The 20,565-nt window shown below is 42.0% G+C and overlaps 1 protein-coding gene across 1 annotated transcript in view; it reads left to right on the forward strand.

Moving 5' to 3' along the window:
* unc13bb (unc-13 homolog Bb (C. elegans)) overlaps positions 1-20,565 on the forward strand; it is a 107,686-nt gene that overhangs the window by 21,720 nt on the left and 65,401 nt on the right. The window contains exons 4-13 of the mRNA XM_042059932.1: positions 6,452-6,569; positions 6,796-6,919; positions 8,713-8,786; positions 10,704-10,761; positions 12,849-13,076; positions 14,863-15,606; positions 16,412-16,424; positions 16,686-16,850; positions 17,036-19,211; positions 20,246-20,345. Of these exons, the coding sequence (XP_041915866.1) occupies positions 6,452-6,569; positions 6,796-6,919; positions 8,713-8,786; positions 10,704-10,761; positions 12,849-13,076; positions 14,863-15,606; positions 16,412-16,424; positions 16,686-16,850; positions 17,036-19,211; positions 20,246-20,345 (3,800 nt within the window). The remainder of the gene's footprint in view (positions 1-6,451; positions 6,570-6,795; positions 6,920-8,712; positions 8,787-10,703; positions 10,762-12,848; positions 13,077-14,862; positions 15,607-16,411; positions 16,425-16,685; positions 16,851-17,035; positions 19,212-20,245; positions 20,346-20,565) is intronic.

Here is a 20,565-nt window from a genome sequence, read left to right on the forward strand (position 1 = left end):
GGCACTCAAACAGAACTCTGCGGCTAGACTTTTAACTAAGACCAAGAAGAGGGAAAACATCACCCCTGTGTTGGCTGAACTGCACTGGCTCCCTATTTCCTATAGAATTGATTTTAAGGTTATGTTAATTACTTACAAAGCTCTGAATGGCATAGCACCTTCATATATCTCTGAGCTTTTAATATCTTATCAACCACAAAGGAAACTTAGATCATCCAATTCTAATCTTTTAATCGTACCCAAAGTGCTCCACAAGCAAAGTGGAGAAGCTTCTTTTATCCATTATGCCCCAAAACTATGGAACACCCTGTCTCTGTACATCAAGCAGGCGAGTTCAGTAAAAATAAAAAAAAAGATCTGAAAACATACCTGTACAGGAAAGCTTTTAGTTAACTCATCTTATCCTGTAGACTACTTTTTCAGATTATTCTACATCTGCTGCCATTGGAGGGCGCAGCCAGTCAGAAGCAGATGGGCTCCCCCTATTAAGTCAGGTTCTGCTCAAGGTTTCTTCCTGGAATATGGGTGTTTTTCCTTGCCACAGTTGCCATATGGCGTGCTTATGGGGGGTAAAGGGTTAAGGCTGCCAGTCTTATGACCTGTTATTTTTCTGTATTTTTGATATGTTGCCAGCAATGAAGAAAAGTGATTGATAATGACTGACTGACTATTATTGTGTTACATGCTTCAAATGTAAAGCACTTTGAGCTGCATTCTGTGTATGAAAGGTGCTATACAAAGCTTATTATTATTATTATTATTATTGGAATGTAGTGCCTCTTCCATTCTTCATGGAAGTGCAATCTTGACTATACCTGCTGCCTACCTAATCAGCAGCTCTGTGCGAAACTCCCTTGTCTCTCCCGTGAATGCATAAGTAGAGAAAAACAAAGCAGCGGGCCCTGGACCACTTCAAATGACTGAACCCAGGAAAGGAGCAGAGCACACAAATAGCTTTTTCAGACTAATGACAGACTAACATTTCGACGCACAGCATCTTACTCAGAGTCAAAAAAGAGTGTTTGACAGAGCCTGCTGCTGATTCTGTGATTCTGCTCCATGGGCACCTGAGGCTAGAGCACATTGCTTTAAAAAAAAAAAAAATCTGTTCCTGCAACATGTACACAACTGGACATTCCTAATTTAGGAATCCTAAAGCTGTATATAAAGCTGTTTTGCTATGATTTTAGGTTCAAGTTGCAGCAAAATAACGGCTAAACTGGGCACCAGTGTTATACATCTGCCCCTCAATATGGTGTTAAAAAGACTATTAACTCACTTAGGTGCCAAGTTTCTCACAAAGATGATGTTGAAGCTGTATCTAAGAGGCTTGGCAAGGCAAACAAATTAAAATAAAAGAAGAGAATAGTAAAGATCATTAGAATAACTGAGGGGTGTTTCTTTAATTAGATCCATTTGCATTGACCTAGTAGCTGGGGGCATGAACAGGATTTGTAGTCTGGATTACTGGTCAAATTTTGAACATGGTCTGAAAGCAGTTACAGTGTGTATGAGAGTGTCAGGGAAATATCCTTCCCTTTTAAAAATTATGGTCCACAATAAAATGAATGCATCAATCAACAAGAAAAAAGTTTCACTGCTTGCACACTAACAAAGCTACCTTTTATATTAGTAATCTATTGTTGTTTGAATACTTGGCTGATTTATTTATTTATTTATTTATTTATTTATTTATTTATTTATTTATTTTTTTAATTCACCAAATATTTGATGGGCAACTTTTTGTATAGAAGTATTCCTTCATAAATAATTGATATTATTTCACAAAATGAAAAGCCATGTAAGGCATTTCATTTTTTTGAAACTGACGCAAATCTTGCATATACCTTTTAGAGCACTGTTGAATAGGTGTTGAATAGTTTTGTGTTCACTTTTAGAACACTGTGTACTTTTAGAACACTGTTACATTGAATACGTTCTGGTGCATTTTTAGAGCACTTGTGGTTATGTGGTACCTATTTCCTTGTTCCACGGCTGCGGTGTTGACCAGGTTTGTGTTCCTTGTTTAGGCTACACTTGTTAAGAGGCTCAGATGACAGACTGAGCGTCTGTCCATGGGACAATTTCCAGGGATGTTGTTTTGTTATGGGTTCTTCCTGCACACCTCTGGCAGGTGGGGTACATCCACAAACTGATGTTGACTCACCACTGTCCTGCTGTTCTTCTACAGTGTTTGTTAGTTAGATGAGATGATAAATGACCATCTGTTTATTTTTTGCCCATGAATAGAATGATGTGTGTACTCTCTCTCTCCCCTCTTTCTCTTTCTCTTTCTCTCTCTCTCTCTCTTTCTCTTTCTGTGTGTGTGTGTGTGTGTGTGTGTGTGTGTGTGTGTGTGTGTGTGTGTGTGTGTGTGTGTGTGTTGGATGGATGACCGAACTATCTGTTTTGCTGACACATTGATAAGACAAACCCTGTTTCTGCGGAGCAAATTAATATAAATATACATATATATATATATATATATATATATATATATATATATATATATATATATATATATATATATATATATTATACACAATGCTAGTAGAACGCTCTATTGACTTGAAGGGGATTTCCCAACGTTCTACGGTAAAATAAATTCATGTAATTACCGCTGCAAACATATAATTACAGCTATCAATGGCAACGGGTTTTGTGCTGCTGATCATATCACTCCGCAAGTAGTCCGGTCACTTCTTGCATTGGAACTTCATTCAAAAGTGAAAGCAGACGGTTGATCAGCTGTGTTCTAAAGAATGTTTGATTCAAATTCAGCGTGTGTTGCGAACTATTTGTTTCTCAGCAAAAGCCACGACGAAACGGTAACAAATAAGTATAAAGAGACATATCGTGGAGTTTATTTTTTCGTTTTGGCAAGTAGCCGTATAATAAACGGGATAATGTATAGAACGCCAGTCATTATGGGAAAATAAGTCCCTTCAGGGCGGAACCGCTGCGGGTCCGGTTCGCCCTGTCGGGACTTATTTTCCCAATAATGACCGGCGTCAAATTATGTGTCAAATTATGTCTAATGTTTATGAAAGATTTTTCGTATTATGTGATTGTAGATTATATTATCTATGTTCTATGTACTTCAACGTGTCGTTTATGTTGTTGTCCATCATTTTGTAACTGTTTTTGTTGAGCTAAGGTTGAGTCCTGAGATTGGTGGTGTGTGTGTGTATGTATGTATGTATGTACATGTATGTGGTATGTATGTATGTATGTGCATGTGTGTGTGCAGATGTGTTTGTTTATGAGTATTTTAGTGTATTTGGGGGGTGTTACAGGCCTGGAGTGGAGCGCCTTGATGTTGCTGTTCTACAAAGAAGACCATCTGTCCCCATAGCAACCTATAATTTAGTAATTACTCCATGCCAGCAGGTCTTTTGTGTGTGTGTGTGTGTGTGTGCACACATCTGTGTGTGTTTCTCTTTTTCAGACAAGAGTCAAATAAATAACTTAAAAGCAGGATGTTTCTTTTCGCCCCCGACTGCCCCGTGCCTTGTCAGAAGCCCGGTGGGCAGTGCTGTGCGTCTCTCCTCCACATTTCACTGACGACGACAACGACGACAACTCAAAGCTCTAATGAATAATGAAAAGGCTTCTAAATGCGCCTTTCGTGCTGCCAGTGCCAGCGCCACTCTCCCTATTGTTGTGCTATTGTTGTCACCAGAGAGAGAGAGAGTGTACGGAGCACCATTTATTTGAATATGAGCGACGTTATTGTTGTTAACATACTCAGGCCATGCAACCTATGTTGTGTGCTGTGCACTATTAGGGTAAAAGGCAAAGACGGGTGCAGCCATTGAGATAAAGGATTTGTCATTTTAACATCAAATGCAGAAAGTGCTTTTGAATGGTATTAACCATTATTTGCTTGTTGTCAAGATATTAATATTCCCAAAGGCAGTAATAAGTGATATGTTTCAAAACAACACTATGCACAGTGATGTATTTTCTTTTTTTCTTTCTTTTTGAAAATGGGAATTACTACAAAAAAACAACAAGAACAGCATAATCACTGTCTACATTAGGACGTCAGTATTTAAAAACTGGTGGGGCATCCATATGTGTTCTCACTACTGATGTGTAGACTAGTATTGTCTCTGGGAAAGACAATATGTATATTGTGTTTATATACATACATACCATGCCTAATTGGCTTGCCAGTTTGCTTTGTGTGGAGGTGTTCATCTATGGATTTTTTTGTGTGTGTGTGTGTGTGTGTGTGTTTCCCCTTTCTGTTCTTTGTGGTGGTGGAGCTGCACCTGGGTTTCTCTGAATACCAAAGATGCAGGGACATTAATTAGCCCTTCCTCTTTCATGTGGCTCTGAATGGCCAGTCCTTCGTACCTCTCTCTTCCTCCCTCTCCCTCTCTCTCTTCCTCTCCCTCTATCTCTTCCTCCCCCTCTCTCTCTTTCTTTCTCTCTCTCTCTCTGCATCTCTCTCCCCCCCCCCCCCCCTCTGAGTCATGTACTCTCAATACACCTAAACTTAATGGACAGCGTGGGTGCAGTTGAGAGGTTTAAAAGGTAGAGCAAGTTGAGGTACTTTAGGCTACTACAGACGTAAAGGGAAACACACGTTAAAACGATTGAGATTGAAAAATTATGTATAAATCGATGATATCAAAAACATATTTGCAAATAGCAACAACAACTTATGTAATACTTTTATAAAAAAAAATTGGGAAATAGATTCTGTGAAATGTAATGTCTGTGACTTCTTTGAATCTGCAATGCAGTGTGCAGGTAGCCTGGAAATCCAGACCCAAATCCGAAAGATCAAGGGTCTGGCTACGAGTAATGAAAATGGCCCAACCCGAGGGGCGGTACTAAGCATGCGTTTGAAAATATCACTGCACGCAAATATCACACCACGACCATTGTTTACTGACTGATTCTGGACGCAAAACGGATAACACTACGATCAGTGTTTCCGGACTTTGACGTCACAGCGCTGTCGTCATCTGTTTAGCTCGCCTCTGGTCCGCCTATATCAGATATACTGATGTGATTGGTGCAGCTCGGCTCCATGAGCATAGACCTCTGAAGTTCGCCTACGAAAAAGCTACCATCTTTGCCCAAATAAGGAAACCGGTATCTTGAGATTTTCTCTTTGGGAAAATAATATGGGGATTTTGAATTATCGCACCTGTTAAACTCTCATGGGGACAAAGAAATTGGAAATTCAGACATGTTGCTCTACACAGTTTTGTCCTCTGCCTTCAAATAGATACTGTGATCTTCAGCACACTTTGATCTTTGCTACCCCAGAGTAACGTACAATGCAACTTGCCATAGGTAGTTAGCTTCAATTAACACCCAGATCTCCTTACTGTATATGGGCAAAAATGGCAGCTTTGGTTCCTTTTTTGTAGGCGAACTTCAGAGGTCTATAGGTAATGAGCATCATTACCCATCACCAAGTCACTCGCTGAGCAAATTCAAATTGTGCTCTCGCAAGAACTCTGGATTTCCAGGGTAGTGTACAGGACAAGTTATATTGTATCTAGTGCATCATATACCATTAAGCACTTAAGATGCAGTGTCACTTTATGGGTTATGATAAACTCATAATAATGGACAGAAATCAATACTGAAGCCCATTGGGGACCAATGGGGAGAAGCCACGCAAAGGATTCTGGGTCTTAGTTGGAGATGTGTGGAGTTTTTAAAAAAGAGCTAGAGCACACTCAGTTGTGAGGTTTTCTTGGGGATGCTGGGCTTCAGTTGAAGATGCGTGGAGTTTTTAGTGAATAAAAAATAACTAGAGCACACTCCGTTGTGAGGTTTTCTAGGGGATTCTGGGCCTCAGTTGAAGATGTGTGGAGTTTTTAGTGGATAAAAAAGAGTTAGCACACACTCAATCTTGAGGTTTTCCATCCAGATGCCTGCTTCAGACGACAGGTTTTTCCTGTTGCCCGAACACTGTTGAATTCACCTTTTGACATGCACTCCTAATCCTAATCCTTTATTTCTCTTTTGGGGAATGTAGGCCAGCAGTGTGTATTTTTATATTTTTGCTTGTTTTGTTTTGTTTGCATAATGCCTCCTTGTTAACCTGATTGTTTGGTATTTTTTCTGTCCCTCCAAGCCCTTGGTATGTCGCCAGTGTCTGGTGGTAGAGATCTGTATTTACCTACAGTGCAAGACATTTCACCACCAGATGGTGAATTTTTACAATGTCATCCCCTAATGCTTACGGTATCTCTTTTTCCCTTTATGCCTCTCTTCTCTCTCCATTCCAATTTCTGATTACATTCTCCCTCCCTCCATCTATCTGTCTGCCTGTCTATCTATCTATCTCTCTATCTCTCTATCTCTCTATCTCTCTATCTCTCTGTCTGTCTGTCTGTCTGTCTGTCTGTCTCTCTGTCTGTCTCTCTGTCTGTCTGTCTCTCTGTCTGTCTCTCTGTCTCTCGATCTGTCTATCTCTCAGTGAGATCAGTCGGCTGGACCTGGGGCTCATTGTGGAGGTGTGGAATAAGGGACTCATTTGGGACACCATGCTGGGCACCTCCTTCATTCCGCTGAATGGGGTGCGCCAGTCAGATGAGGTGGGTCACGTGTACTCATATATATATATATATATATATATATATATGAATGGACAGACACAGATGCACACCTTAAGAAGCATGCACATGGGCAGACAGACAGACAGACAGACAGACAGACAGACCACATTTATACAGTAAGAACAAACAAACAGAATCACACAACCAGCTACCCCCACCTATAAACCTGCACTGTTCTGATGCATTGCCTCTGTGTCTGCTATAGGAGGGGCCTGGCGACTGGACATATCTGGACGCAGAAGTCTTGATGAAGGCAGATGAGATCTACGGCACCAAGAACCGAACGCCCCACAAAGTCCTGATGGACACGCGCTTTGAGCTGCCTTTCGGTACAGAGAGATGATATTCATATATCAATAGCAGAACATTATACATGTGTATAATATTCTTGTTGCAGTGTTTTTTTTTCTTGTAAAACACATTGTATGAACAATGCATCTAGTGGTAAAAAATAAGCAATATGAACTATAAGGATAAGATACAATTATTTTTTTTCCTGTATTGTCTTTTTTCCCCAGTTATTTAGATAAGAAATATGTCCTGTAGCATGTGGTTAGTTCTACTCCGTTTAAATGTAAAATCACATTGATTAAGTTTTGTAAATGTCAGTGGGCATTACTGAGTATTGAAGCTGTTATTTTTATCTGTCTCTGTTTGGTCTTTGGTTTGTTTAACTTCTGCCTCAGTCCATAACACCACGGACTGAGGAAGTCAAAGTAACCATACAACCATGCAGCACCTTTTGGTAAAGGCTTTATTCCCTTACCTCATCAGGAAATATAATCCCTGAATTTATCTGCAATACATTGGAAATCTGCAATGCATGTGGTATCAACCCTGAGATGGATCTATATAAACATAATGAATTATCTTTTATATCCCTACGACTGATTGTTTCACAGTGGATTATCTCTGTCTTCACTGCTCCTGAAAATAAGTACTAAGGTAGTAAAAAAGTAGTATCTGTGAAAGGTATGCTTAGAGGTTGATGTTAGTTATCTGATAGGCTGGATGTCTTCAAGCGGGAGATGTTGTCTGTAGTGGTAAACCTCTGTCTGCCATCGTTTCTCACTGAGAAGCAGATCTGTTTCATCACATCCACCGGGCTTTGAAGCCCTGTCTCTTTAGACAGTCGCTTTGATGTCCAGTGTGGCCTTCAATGGATCCATTACGTATTGAGGCAGCTGTGTGGACGTGCTCTGGCGTGTGTAACAGCTGTGTGTCTGTCTGCGTCTGCTAACACTCAGGGCATTCAGTTTTATGCAGTGGTCAGGTAGCTTGGCTCTGACCAGTTGATCCCCAGACCACTGTTCACATTCATTGTGAATGTGTTGCTGTTTACGCCATGCAACTGTAATGTGCGCCCAGAGAGCTTTTGTTAGCCATGAATACGTTATGAAGGATAGGCTCATGGAAGACTAACACTGATCAGTTTGATTACTCTGTTTTCAATTAGAATGTCTTAGCTGGATGCAATGCATCACATGTAGCACGATTTGAGCTGAACTTTTGTCGGTTGGCCTTCTTCTATTTTCTTTCTGCTGCTCGTGTTGTTCTGCTATTTTGAATGAGAAATATGACTCAATAGAACGTCATATTTAATGGATTCAGTGTCGATAAAGAGCAGTTTGAAGTGACAGGCCTGAAAAATCTGGTTGCCCAAAATTGGTCCTTTCTGTTATGGTATCCTGTCATTTTATTTCCATATAGAAGTGGTGGACCTGGCTCATGGAAGAGCAGGTGACTGTTGAGGGAGCAGAGGAGTTGTGTGGAAGATTAGCCTGACTTAGCTTGAGTGCCACTAATGCAGGTGTGGATGTCTTGACTCTGATCATGGTTGCAATAAGGTGCTTAGACAATCTCTCTGGGACTCTCGGTGTGTCTGCTTGAGTTCATTGTGGGCATTTTGTATTTTTATGTCAAACATTTCCATTGAAATGTTATAAAATTACTGTTAAAGGGGAATCTCTCTTTAACAGGGTGCTTGTGTGTTTTGTGGAAAAGGCCTGCACCCATCTTTACCCTTTCACTCATGTCACCTCTCTCTCTCTCTCACACTCTCTCTCTCACTCTTTCTCTCTCTCTATCTATCTCTCTCTCTCTCTCTCTCTCTCTCTTGCAGAGATTCCTGAGGATGAGGCTCGTTACTGGACAAGGGATCTGGACCAGATCAACACCATGGGCATCCATGATGAGGTAAGAGAGTGGGCAGTGGTAGCTTAGCTAAGGACCTGGGCTAGCACATAGTAGCCTGACAAGTTGTGGATTCATTTCCCAGCTACCACCACTGTGCCCTTGAGCAAGGCAATTAGCCACAAATTACTGGCCCTTGTAATAATCAACATAATATAGTCACTTTGGATAAAAGTGTCAGCCAAATAAAAAAATAAGTAAGGGGAGTACGGTCACAAATATGCGATTAGAATGTTCGTGAACCAAGAGTTCTGCACTATTTTCCCCATAGACTGTATAAAGAACACTGAAACTATAGAATGTTTGTGTAGAATTCTAGAAGGAGCCAGGAAAATAATTCACTCCTCAACATATTAAGAGAGACTGACTGGTCCCAGAGAAACCAACAAAGAGCATTCACACATCAGTAGAGTCTGAGGGCAAACCCAGCACAATGTGATGAATATGAAGAAAATAGGACATTTTTTCCATTAAGCATTTAGGGTTAACCAATGTCTTTCTTGCAACACTCTTTAAGGAAGATGATGTTACTGATTCTTCAAAATGGCACTCTACCCATTTAGTCATAAACAAATACACTCTAGTATAACTGAAACATCTTCATAATGGCCAATGATAATAGCTGAAAGTACAGCCCATCATTCAAAGCATTTGAAAGCTGAAACAGTAAGCTGCATCATGACAGAACAAACATGAATGCATGCAATGTTGTTTTTGAAAGCATCACAGCCTGCAGCCTCTGATCTCAGATGTTTTTGTTCAGCAAATCAATGGCAATCACTGACTCATCACAAGAATATTGATGGTTATAGGAATAGGCACACACATCTTCCTCAACACAGCAACAGTGTGGGTTAGGCCTTGTTGTTGTCCATGCACTGCTTTGCACTCATGCAAATGAATATAACATAACACAGTTTCACCCATCCAGTGTCTGATAAAGGCTATAGAGCTCTTTGCCTCGTTGTGGCCTGGTGCACACTAAATGGACATTTGCATTGAGTTGGAGTGTGAGCTCTATTGCATTTCCTTACGGGGCAGCCAAATTCTCCTAATCATTAACAAATAGAGTCTTTTAAAAAATAAATAAATAAATAAATCAATCAATCAATCAATATTAAAAATAAATAAAAGATTTTAAATGTGTCAAGTATGGTCATATAGACAGTGCCCTATTGGTCCTTGAAATGAAAGTTATTCATGGACCCTTTGCCTCACAAAGAAACAACAATTTATTTGCAAAACAAAAATGATGCATTGGGGCTGGAAATAGTATTCAAAAGATTTACAGCTCCTATTTTCAGTGGACAAAGCGCCCTTGATGCAGTGTATCAACACGCTCAGGATTAAGTCACGAGTACATGTGACTCTGTATTGTGGCATCCCTCCTCTATTTCTATCCCTAAGCTCAGTTCCCCTGTATTTCAATGAAAACATTAATAAAACATTACCACTGGCAAAGGGCCTGCTTGGTTGTTTGTGAACACTTTCAGTTCCTGCACTTTGTCATTTTAATTACATTGGATTTGCTGTTGAAATCAGAATTGCATCACGGCTTCTGTGTTTGCTGAAATGACCAGACCATTCAGTGTTGGTGTTTGAGAGACACTGTAATCACTTGACCATTTGATCTAAAAAAAGCTTTATTATACCAAAGATAGTGACAGTAGTCTTGTTTTTATTTGTTAGTAGAAGAACATGAAAAACTGAAAATGAGATACTGAGGAATAGTGACTGATGGTTACTATGAATAATTACAATGAGTATGATGATGAAAGTGATGTTGATGAGGAGGAAGGTGATGATGATGATGATGGAAGTGATGTTGATGAGTAGGAGAAGGAAGAAGATGAAGACGATGATGATGATGATGATGATAATGATGATGATCTATATCACTCTGTGTGTTTTCTGTCCTAGTATCCGCTCCATGATGACGGTCACAGCCAGACACTACCCTCCACGACATCACAGTGCTGTAAGTGGGGATCCACCTCCTCTCAGAGCCACTAGAGGGAGCTAAAGCACTAGATATTATTCACTTGCTGTCTTTGCCGTTTCCCCCCATATAAATCATGATTATTTACATCACTATTGTTTTATCCCTGTCGCTCTATCTCACTTGTTATTTCTGAATCCAGAGAAAGGAATGAGTAAAATATTACAATATAAATGAACCTTGAAATGTTTAGGATATTGCTGTATTTCCAAATTCTGTAGTTTGTAACTATGTTGTACCTGTAATACAGAAGATGTAAAGAATGTGGGCTCATAGTAGAGCTATGCATAGCCTTACCAAAAACAAATAAGCATGATTTTGTTTTTGCTCTACCTCCACCTTTTTCTTCTCACTTTTGCTAACATTTAATCCACCACCCACACCCAGGCAACTATTTTGGATGGGTCAACTCGCCGAGTACGTAATCCAGCTGCTCTGCAACTTTTCAACCATGAGCCCCTCAGCCTTTCCTCAATTGATCCCTTTGCGTCCCCCCAACCCTACCCACTGTGTGCAGTTCCTCTAGCAGTGGTGCAACCCCTTCCTAACAAGCCTAGATGCTTATGGGGCTAATGAATGCACTGATCCATAATAAAATATTTTTTCAGTCAGTCATGTCACCTTATTTTGCTGGCATTACTCTTGACTATTGGTTTAGTGTTGCGTCAGCAATTCAGTCTTTTATTATAGATCAATGAGACTCTCACATGCTCGAATATCAGTTTTCCTCTTTGCAGTCTGTCCCTCTGCCAGCTGTTCGGCCTCTTTTCTTTCCTTTGCTCTCTCTCTATGTCCCTCTCTATTGCGCTCTCTCTCTCTCTCGCTCTCTCTCTCTCTTGAATTGTTCTCTTTCTCTTCCGCTGTCTTCCTTGGGCTCCCTCAGTTTTTCTCTCTCTCTCTCTCTATCTCTCTGTCACTGTTTTGGAATCATTCTCTTCCTCTTCCGCTGGCTCCCTCATCCTTTCTCTTTGTCTGTGTCTATCTGTCTGTCTGAATCTGTCTTTATGTCAGTCCCTCTCATCCTGTCCTCTCTCTGCCGTCCTTGCTTTTAATTCTTCTCCCTCCCGTTATTTAAGTATTGAACCTCACATCTCCCCATAATTACATTATCTCAGAAGTCGAGGATGGAACGGGTGCCCTCTCGGTCACCTTGAGCTCCTTTTCTCTTCCTTCTCTCTTCACTGCCATAGCATTCAGAGGTAGGATTTGATGTTTTGGTGCCCAGGCTTTCATTACTGATCAGCCTGTGCGATAAGGAACAGTGGGACTGTCCCCTTGAGCAGGCCGCTGTGGGGGTCATCAGATGACCCTTGCAAAGGTCGTCTGAGCCCCCCAGTTCCACCCAAGAAGTTCACTCAAGCGGGCGCCCTATATATCATTGGCAGATATAGCCCATCAAAAATTATTTCATTATGCAGTTTTTTAGTTTGTGTAGTCTATCCTTGACACACCAGTAGAGATTAGGGTTGAGAAAGTATATTGTCAAAATTCAATTAAGTGCCTTCTGTAGGTATATTACACAGCACTTTTAAGGTTCCTTGGCCTCCAAATGAATAATATTCTAAACTCAAATAAGCTGCCCTAAAAAGCTGTTGGTTTTATGAGAATAATTGGTCTATGAATTCAATACACAAACAAAGTCTGTGGACTTAAGCACCTTAGGAATAAATTATTAAATGTCCTATCATAGTTCTCTCTCTTCCTAACTCCCGAGACTCCTTTGCAGTGACATGATGTGTACCGTGTTGTTTCTATGTGTGTATGTGTGTCTTCACAGAAGGTCTATTCTAAATTTTTTGTATGTTGTTATTTTTTTACCTTTTATCTATGAAGCCTTTAAAGCCTTTAAATGATTAACATACTGTTGTGTTATCTTTTTATCTTGTACATATATTGGGTTGTCATCATATTGTGCCAAGCAGAGAGAAAATAACAATTAGGCCATTATTGCCCTCATATTTACTATGAAGATGCGTGTAGTGTGTAGCAAAACGTGTAGTGTAAAGAATTGAGCTCAACCCACTGTAAAGTTTGCTTTTTTGACATTGTATTATCACTCTTCGTAGCTTTGGATGATTTGGACAGTGCTGTGGATGACCGGGACAGTGACTACCGCAGCGAGACGAGCAACAGCCTGCCCCCGCGGTACCACACCACGGCCCAGCCCAACTCCTCTCTGCACCAGTACCCCATGGGCCCACGGCACCAGCTGAACCAGCTGGACTCCTGCACGGACTCTGTGCACAGTCTGGAGCTGGACTACCGGGAACACCATGTTAGCAGGTATGCACAGCGTGTATGGGACTGATTGATTAATTGATTGATTGATTGAAATTCTTTATTGACAATGTGCCAAACATATATCATACCATATATAACCAAATAAATAAATAGTGTATGTGCATAGTCTCAGCCTGGAGGCATGGCTTTGTGCAATATCTGTCCAAAGGATAAAACACAACAAAGCCTTTAAACTCTCTTTTAAACTCCCATATTCTGCTGAAACATGTTTTTTTGTGATATATATATATATATATATATATATATATATATATATATATATATGGTATGTTTATATGACTCTTGAATGTTTAAACTCTTTTGCAGTGGAGTTGGTTTTTATTTTTTTCTGGTGTGTAATTTCTCTGAATCCATGATGCTGCGCTATACTGTATAATAGCCCTCTTGTAATCTAGCCATTCATTGCCTAAAGGCAAATGTTCGATTTCCCGACCTTTGGGAATGACTTACAGTAAAGAGGCCCAAGGCGGCATAATCCAATTTCTGTCTACTATTGCCTTGCAGTGCATATCAATGAGACTTTCTGTTTCTGCTTGTGCTTTCTCATTTATTAAGAAATATGCATTTCAGTTTTGACATAATATACGGTGGTCATGAGAAACAACAGCACTGATATATGACAGAATGGTAGGCAAAGAAATTGACTTACAATTACAGTATGTGCAAATTGAATTTAAACAAAACATAATGATAAAATGTCATATTTTGATATTTAGTTCCAGATTACAAATGTCTAATCTGCAATTGTATGAACTAGTTCTGTTTTAGTAGCAAAATGTTAAGGATTTCCAGTGTATGACTTCTGCTTGATCCATGATGCAAGACTTGTGATTCATGGGCACTTGGGTTCTTTGTGATCTTTTTACCCTTGCGACTTGTGTGAGACAAACATGCAGCCTGCTGAGATTGAAGTTAATCTCTGTCTGTGCGGACAGATAGAAAGCTGATCCGGATAATTCCATAACATCGAAAAAAAGAGCCAGGATTACACAGGGGAAAAACTGATGAATGTTGTTTGTTTATGTAGTTTTTTCCTTTGTTTAGGAGGCACTCTTCTAGAGCCAAAACTTACTGGTCACACACAGTCATATTAGGAGCTGACGTCCATGATAAATTGTTGGCACAAAAGTTGAAAGATTATTTGTTTTAAAGTTTGCACTAAAACATTAAAACGTGTCCACTGTTCAGATATTCAGAGTGTATATATAATAATAAAATCCATCATACTATCGTAGAGTATGGTAATCTTAAGAAACACATTTATGAGCAAGATTTTTGACATGGGAAATGGAATTTATTGTTCATCATATTCTTTGCAGTGAAGTACATAATTTACACTACTAACTTTTTTTTCACCAGCTGCCTTTTAATGTTTGATTTTGTTCTGGCTTTGTATGTCCTTTGACTGCATGTTTTATTGTAAGTGTCATTATGTTGTCTTCAAACAATTTTCTCTTTGTTTTCTCTTCTTTTAAACCCCTCCATCCCAATCAAATCACCTGTCACACTCATTCTCTATCAGAACCCCAAATCAGAGAGGCAGAGTTAGAATTATCCCTGTAGATTCAGGCATGGGTGTGGAAGACTGGGAGGCAAAGTACAAAGTGCAGGGTAAAAATGCCCTGAACGATTTCCTGAACCAGGGGGAGTCTCATTGGATCGAAGAGGACAGTCAGAGCTCCATCATTCGCATGTCGAGGGCCTGTCGAGAGACTGTGGGTACTTCACCGCAGCCCAGCAGAGAACCCAGTGCCAGACATCAGGCTGCTTACCCTGAAGGGTACGAGACAATCGATCGGCGAAGAAGAAAAAGGCTCCGGGACCCCGGGGGGGTTCTCCAAACTGAGGCGGAAAGGGATGAGCCATTTCCTCCCGACCTGGCGCTCCTGCGCCAGAAGAGAGGCGAGCTGGTGTTGCGTCAGGTGGCGGAGATGGAGGAGGAGGACGAGCACATGACGCCATGCCTTAGGCCGTACAGGAACGGCCTGCTGTACAAAACGAGACTGTGGGCCAAGAACAAGCTGGAGAACACCTTGGAGAATTATGTGGCGTATCAAGAGGAAGAGGCCGCCAGAATGAGAGGTGTTTCTTTCGACCCAGAAGTCGATGAACTCGAGTACCCACTGGGCTCTGAGGAAGAATTTGAAGAGTATTTGGCAGAGGCCATGTACTCAGAGAATGGGAGAAGTTACAGCCACAGAAGATATACCAACTCTTACGGTGGTTACTCAGACAAGCCTCTGGGTTATCGAGATAAGAAAAGTGGGAAGAATAAAATAGGTGGATGGGCGCCAGAAGCTATGTTATCACCCGTGGAAGAGCCAAGTGATGAGTATGTCGATCCTATGGATGAGCTGCAGTGTCTGGTTGAAACTGTGTCAGAGTATCTTGCTGAGAAAGAGGAAGAGATAAACAAATATGGCTCCTTGCCCAAATCTCCAAAGTCACGGTTATCCTCTCAAGGTAGCACAAGGACAGAGTCTGTTGGAGAAGACCCAAACATTAATTCAAAAGATGCTAAGGGTGAGGCAAAGACAAAAGACAAGACTGAACCTGAGCCTGGGGTGGCGGGTGTAAAGAGTGCTATGACTTCTTTATTCAGCTCCTTCACTGAAAAGGTTGGCTCTGGTCCCAAACAGCCCACTCCAAGTCCTGCTGAGAAAGCCGAAGCACAGACATCAGCTCCTAGTGATACAGGTTTATCAAAATTATTTTCTTTTATCCCCAAGTCACCGAGCCCCACCCCAGTAGCTATAGTGTCGCCTGATCCAGATCCTCCACCCACAAGAAAGTTTTCTTTATTGCCATTTCAATCTGAAGGTAAGACCCAGCAACGAAACTATCCCATCACAACCAACCCTGGGGGTCAAAATATCAATGCCAACAAAGCTCAGGAACCTTCTCAAAATCAGCAAACATCAGCAGTTAACTCTGTTTTGGGAAAAATAAACCCACTGAAAATGTTTTCAGGGGAAGAAACAGTGAACTCAACTGATACAAACAAAACATCATTCAGAGTTGAATCTTTGGATAAGGCTGAATTTGATAGGAAACCTGTATTTCAGCAACAGCAGACAAAGGTCAGAGGCCTGGAGAAAGTTAACAGTGGCTCTCAGTATACAAATACTCAGCAAAACATTTCACAAGAAAACCTATATTCACCTGCAAATATTGCCAGCAAAACAGCCAATGTAAAACCTGTGAGCCAACCTCCTCCTCCAGACACAAGTTTCTTTAGCCCTTTCAAGAAATCATTCAGCTCATTGATAACACCAGTAAACCCTCCGAACCCACCCCCTCAATCTATCACAGTTTTTCCTGTGTTCAGATCAACAGAGGATGTGAGCGCGCCAGTGGAGCCACAGCCAGCTAAGCCAGAGGGCGGCATGCTTTCTGGGTTTCTGAGATTTGCCTCAGGGGAAGACATAAGTGCTCCTCAAACTGCATCACCGACTCCCACCAATGTTCAACAGAGAGTCCCCGCCGCCGGCATAGCACCTTCCGGAAACCCTGGCAATAGACCTCCGCTGCAGAGTCATGCTCCACTTGAAAGCCAGTCCCAACCTGCCACAGAAACGGGATGGTTCTCCAATCTTTTCAAGGCAGGTGAAAATCCGAGTCCTGGTCCAGCAGCAGGAGCAGGTCCAGCGCCCCAAGGTCCAAGACCTCGAGGACCGCCTGGTCCAAATCAGGGAGCTCAGGGTGGCCCACAACGAAATCCTCAAGGGCCTAGGCCATTGCAAGGACGGCCTTCACCGCAGGGGCCTGTGAGACACCCAACTCCTCAGCCAGAACCTCAAGGTCTGTTCTCTGGTCTGTTCAAAGCAACTTCCTCTGAAGGCATGTCTAGTGCCGGGCCAATAACAGGTGCTAATCCCAACCAGCCTCAGCAAAGTGGATTGATTACTGGATTTCTGAAATTTGCATCCACTGGTGATTTGTCGTCTGTCAGCCAACAGCAACAGCAAGCTCCAATAAGCAGCCAAAGCGCCCAGACCATCCATCCACAAAGCCAGCCTCAACGCCAGCAACCTCCCCCTCAGCAAAATGCACCTCCTCCACAAACAGGGGGGCTTTTCTCAGGGCTATTAAAGTTCACAGAAAATGTAGCAACTGATGTGCAAGCTTCACCTCAGCAAAGGGTTCCCCTTGCCAATCAAGGGTCACTGCAGCAACCACCACCAAACTCCTCTCAGCAAACACCTCCACAACAAGGAGGTATTTTATCAGGTCTGTTTAAATTGGCTTCAACAGAAAATGTATCCAGCAATCTACACCCCACAACTCAGCAGCAGCAGCAGCAGCAGCAGCAACCAGCTACTCATCAACCACAGTACCAACAAGGCAACATTCAAAACACTCAAGGGCCGAGACAAAGGAATCCTCAGTTGTCAAGAGCACCAAGCACTCAAGCAGCCCCACAGCAAGAACACAGACCTGGTAATGCTGGACAACCACAGCAGGCTCCACCCCAAGGAGGCCTTCTGTCAGGCCTGTTTAAACTTGCTTCATCAGATAATATTGCCACTACTCAGGCCACAACCACCCAGCCTCAACCATCATCTGCAAATAATCAACCCCCTCAAACTCAACAACAGCGTAGAAACTCACTGAGGCAGAATCAGAGTCCTTCTCAGGATGGGTCACCACAGCAGCCAAGTCAATCTACTGGTCTGCTCTCCGGTATATTTAAGTTGTCATCATCTGAGAATGTCTCAACACAACCACAACCACCACCTGTCAGACAGCAGAACCCAAACTCTGTGTCAGCACCATCACAAAGTCCCTCTCAACCTCCTGCCCAAGCTCAGGATAATGCAAACCAGACAGGAATTTTGTCTGGACTCTTTAACAAATTAACATCATCTTCTGAAGATACACCATCAACCACACAGGTAGCACCTGTAGATACAAAGAAACAACAATCCACTCCTTTGACTGGGCCAGGACCGCATCAAAGTCAAACACCTCGACAGCTGCCACAGCTGCCTTCCAAACCGACTCAAGAGCCACCTGAAAAGCCACCAGCTCAACAAGGATTTTTCTCAGGACTCTTTGGTCGGTCCACCACTGAAGAAGTGCCTTCAACCAAACCAGAGCAAGGTCCTACACAAAATATAGCTCAGAGGACAGTTTCAGGCAGTTCGTCAGGTGTTCTATCAAACTCCGCTGCTGCTATTCAGCATAGTAACAGTGCAGGACCCACATATGATCCTGCAAGCATTTATAGACGCCCTGGAATGTATTTTCCCATCACCCGATGTCAAAGAAGGTGTACGTTGGGGTATTTGCCCATGGCTGCAGACAGTGACAGTTTAGATTTGAGAACTACAGCTAGCTATGCTCGGTCATTGCAGAATAGACCATCTTACATTTCAAACAGCACTGGTAATTTGACTCAATCATATTATCAAGATCCATACCAGTTGCGAAATCCAATGATGTCTTTTAGTGTAGAAAATCTTCATTCCTTTCCACTGGGTAGTCCAAATGTTGTATCCCAACAAAGTCTACATAGCAGCACAAATTCTCTTCATGGTATGACAAGTCAATATGGTTATCAAGATCCAGCAACATCTTACACAGAATATGGAGATGCTCTTAACAATGATGAAGGAAATTGGATACAAGCATCTACTATCTGGCAGCAGTTCAACAATGAATCACAAAATTATTACCCTGCGGATGCTTCATATACACAGACACTTGAAGGTACTTCACAACAAACTTCTCAGCCATGGAACACCTCAGGGGTATATAGCAATCAGCCTAATTTACCTTCTCAGCCATATGCAAATATGCAGTACAGTCAAGAACAGTTGGCAGCTACACCAGTAGATGTTCAGAGAAACATCACTGAAAACACCACCTATAGGGAAAGATTGTGGAGTAGCTATACCAGTTTAGACAGATTGGGGAATCAAGAGGAGGATGGAGCTCTGAACCTGAGCACCAAGAGGGGAAATGCTAAATTTGGTAAATGGCATTCTTTCAATGAAGGCAGCTCTTACAGTTTGAATCGTGTTTCTTATCATGAGGGTTTTTATGAGGAGAGTGCGCCAAACCTTTCTTATGCAGCGAATGCACAGTATGGCTTCAATGGAAACCCAGACTATTATCGACAACAGGTGAATTACTCAAGTCAAGGAAATTTGAACAGGCGTTATGATGAGTGGGGCTATCCTGTAGTTAACGGGGAAATGGATGATTCTGTATATCTCGAAGAAGGGGAATGGTACCACCAGTGGCTGTCACTTTTGGAACAGGGAATGTGGTGGCCAGCTGATGATGGAGACTGTGGATATTTTGTATACACAGATCATGAATACATCTATGCTCTTCTTACAGATGGCTCAGGGCAGTATGTATACGCTTGCACACCTGAAGGTGAAATCTGGGGAAATGGGCAGCCTACTGGTAATTATCCCAATGCCTGGCTCCAAAATGAAATGGTTGTTGTTTGTGGTTTTAAAATTCCACTGTACAATGAAGATGAGCTCCTTTGGTTACCAGGGGACCAGCCTGACGCCCAGCTCCTTAATGGTCCTCTTGACCTGTCAACAGCATATAGAAAAGGAAATGAGATCATGAACCTGAACTTTGAACGGTTCTCACAAATGTTTGAAAATTCATACTTTGGCCAAAGGCAGCCAAATTTAAACTTGTCTTCATACAGATTAAACAAGCTTAGAATGGATGCAAGACAGCAGTATGCACATCAGGATCCCTCTCTTCAGGCAGTTGATCTCTCATCATATAATAATAATAATCATGGTCCATCATGGACCACCACTGATGGCGTCAAGGAACTTCTCTCTCAGAAAGTGCCAATATCCCTTGGGGTCACCTCCACTACAAACTCCAGTGGTTCGCCCGGTTGTTATAAGCCCAGGGAGAGGCGCCGTTCCCCATCCATCATTAGAGTGAGACATGTTGATGACACTTCAGAGGAAGAGTGGCGAAAACATGTAGCACCTGGAGAAGTACAACCAAATAGATCCGTGAAGAAGATTTCTTCCCTCTTGTCATCTATAGTTGGCAAAAGTCCAGAGTCAGAAACACCATCAATTGCTGGCAAAGACAACAAGGGAATATTCTCAACAGGCTTCCAGAGTCTCAAATCAAAAATTATTAAGGATGATTCTCCAACAGCTCCTCAAAGTGTCAACAACCGGGCACAGCCACCATCAACAACCTCAAGGATATTGCCTACACCACCATCAACAACCTCGAGGATTTTGCCTACACCACCATCTACACAAGCATACACACCACCTCAAACTATCCCCTCATCTCAGAAGCCTAGACTTGCTCGGCAGAGTACTATGTCTCAACAATCCACTGTGCCATCACCATCCACATCATTGCCAAGTCACCAATTTGCCAGAGGCAGTCCAGGAGGGACTACTACTTCTCCATCACAACCAATTGTCCAGTCTACACCAAGACCTGTGGAAAAGCCACCTGAGCAGACACAGGGAG

Source organism: Alosa sapidissima, chromosome 13, assembly GCF_018492685.1.
Source record: "Alosa sapidissima isolate fAloSap1 chromosome 13, fAloSap1.pri, whole genome shotgun sequence".
Lineage (NCBI taxonomy): Eukaryota > Metazoa > Chordata > Actinopteri > Clupeiformes > Clupeidae > Alosa > Alosa sapidissima.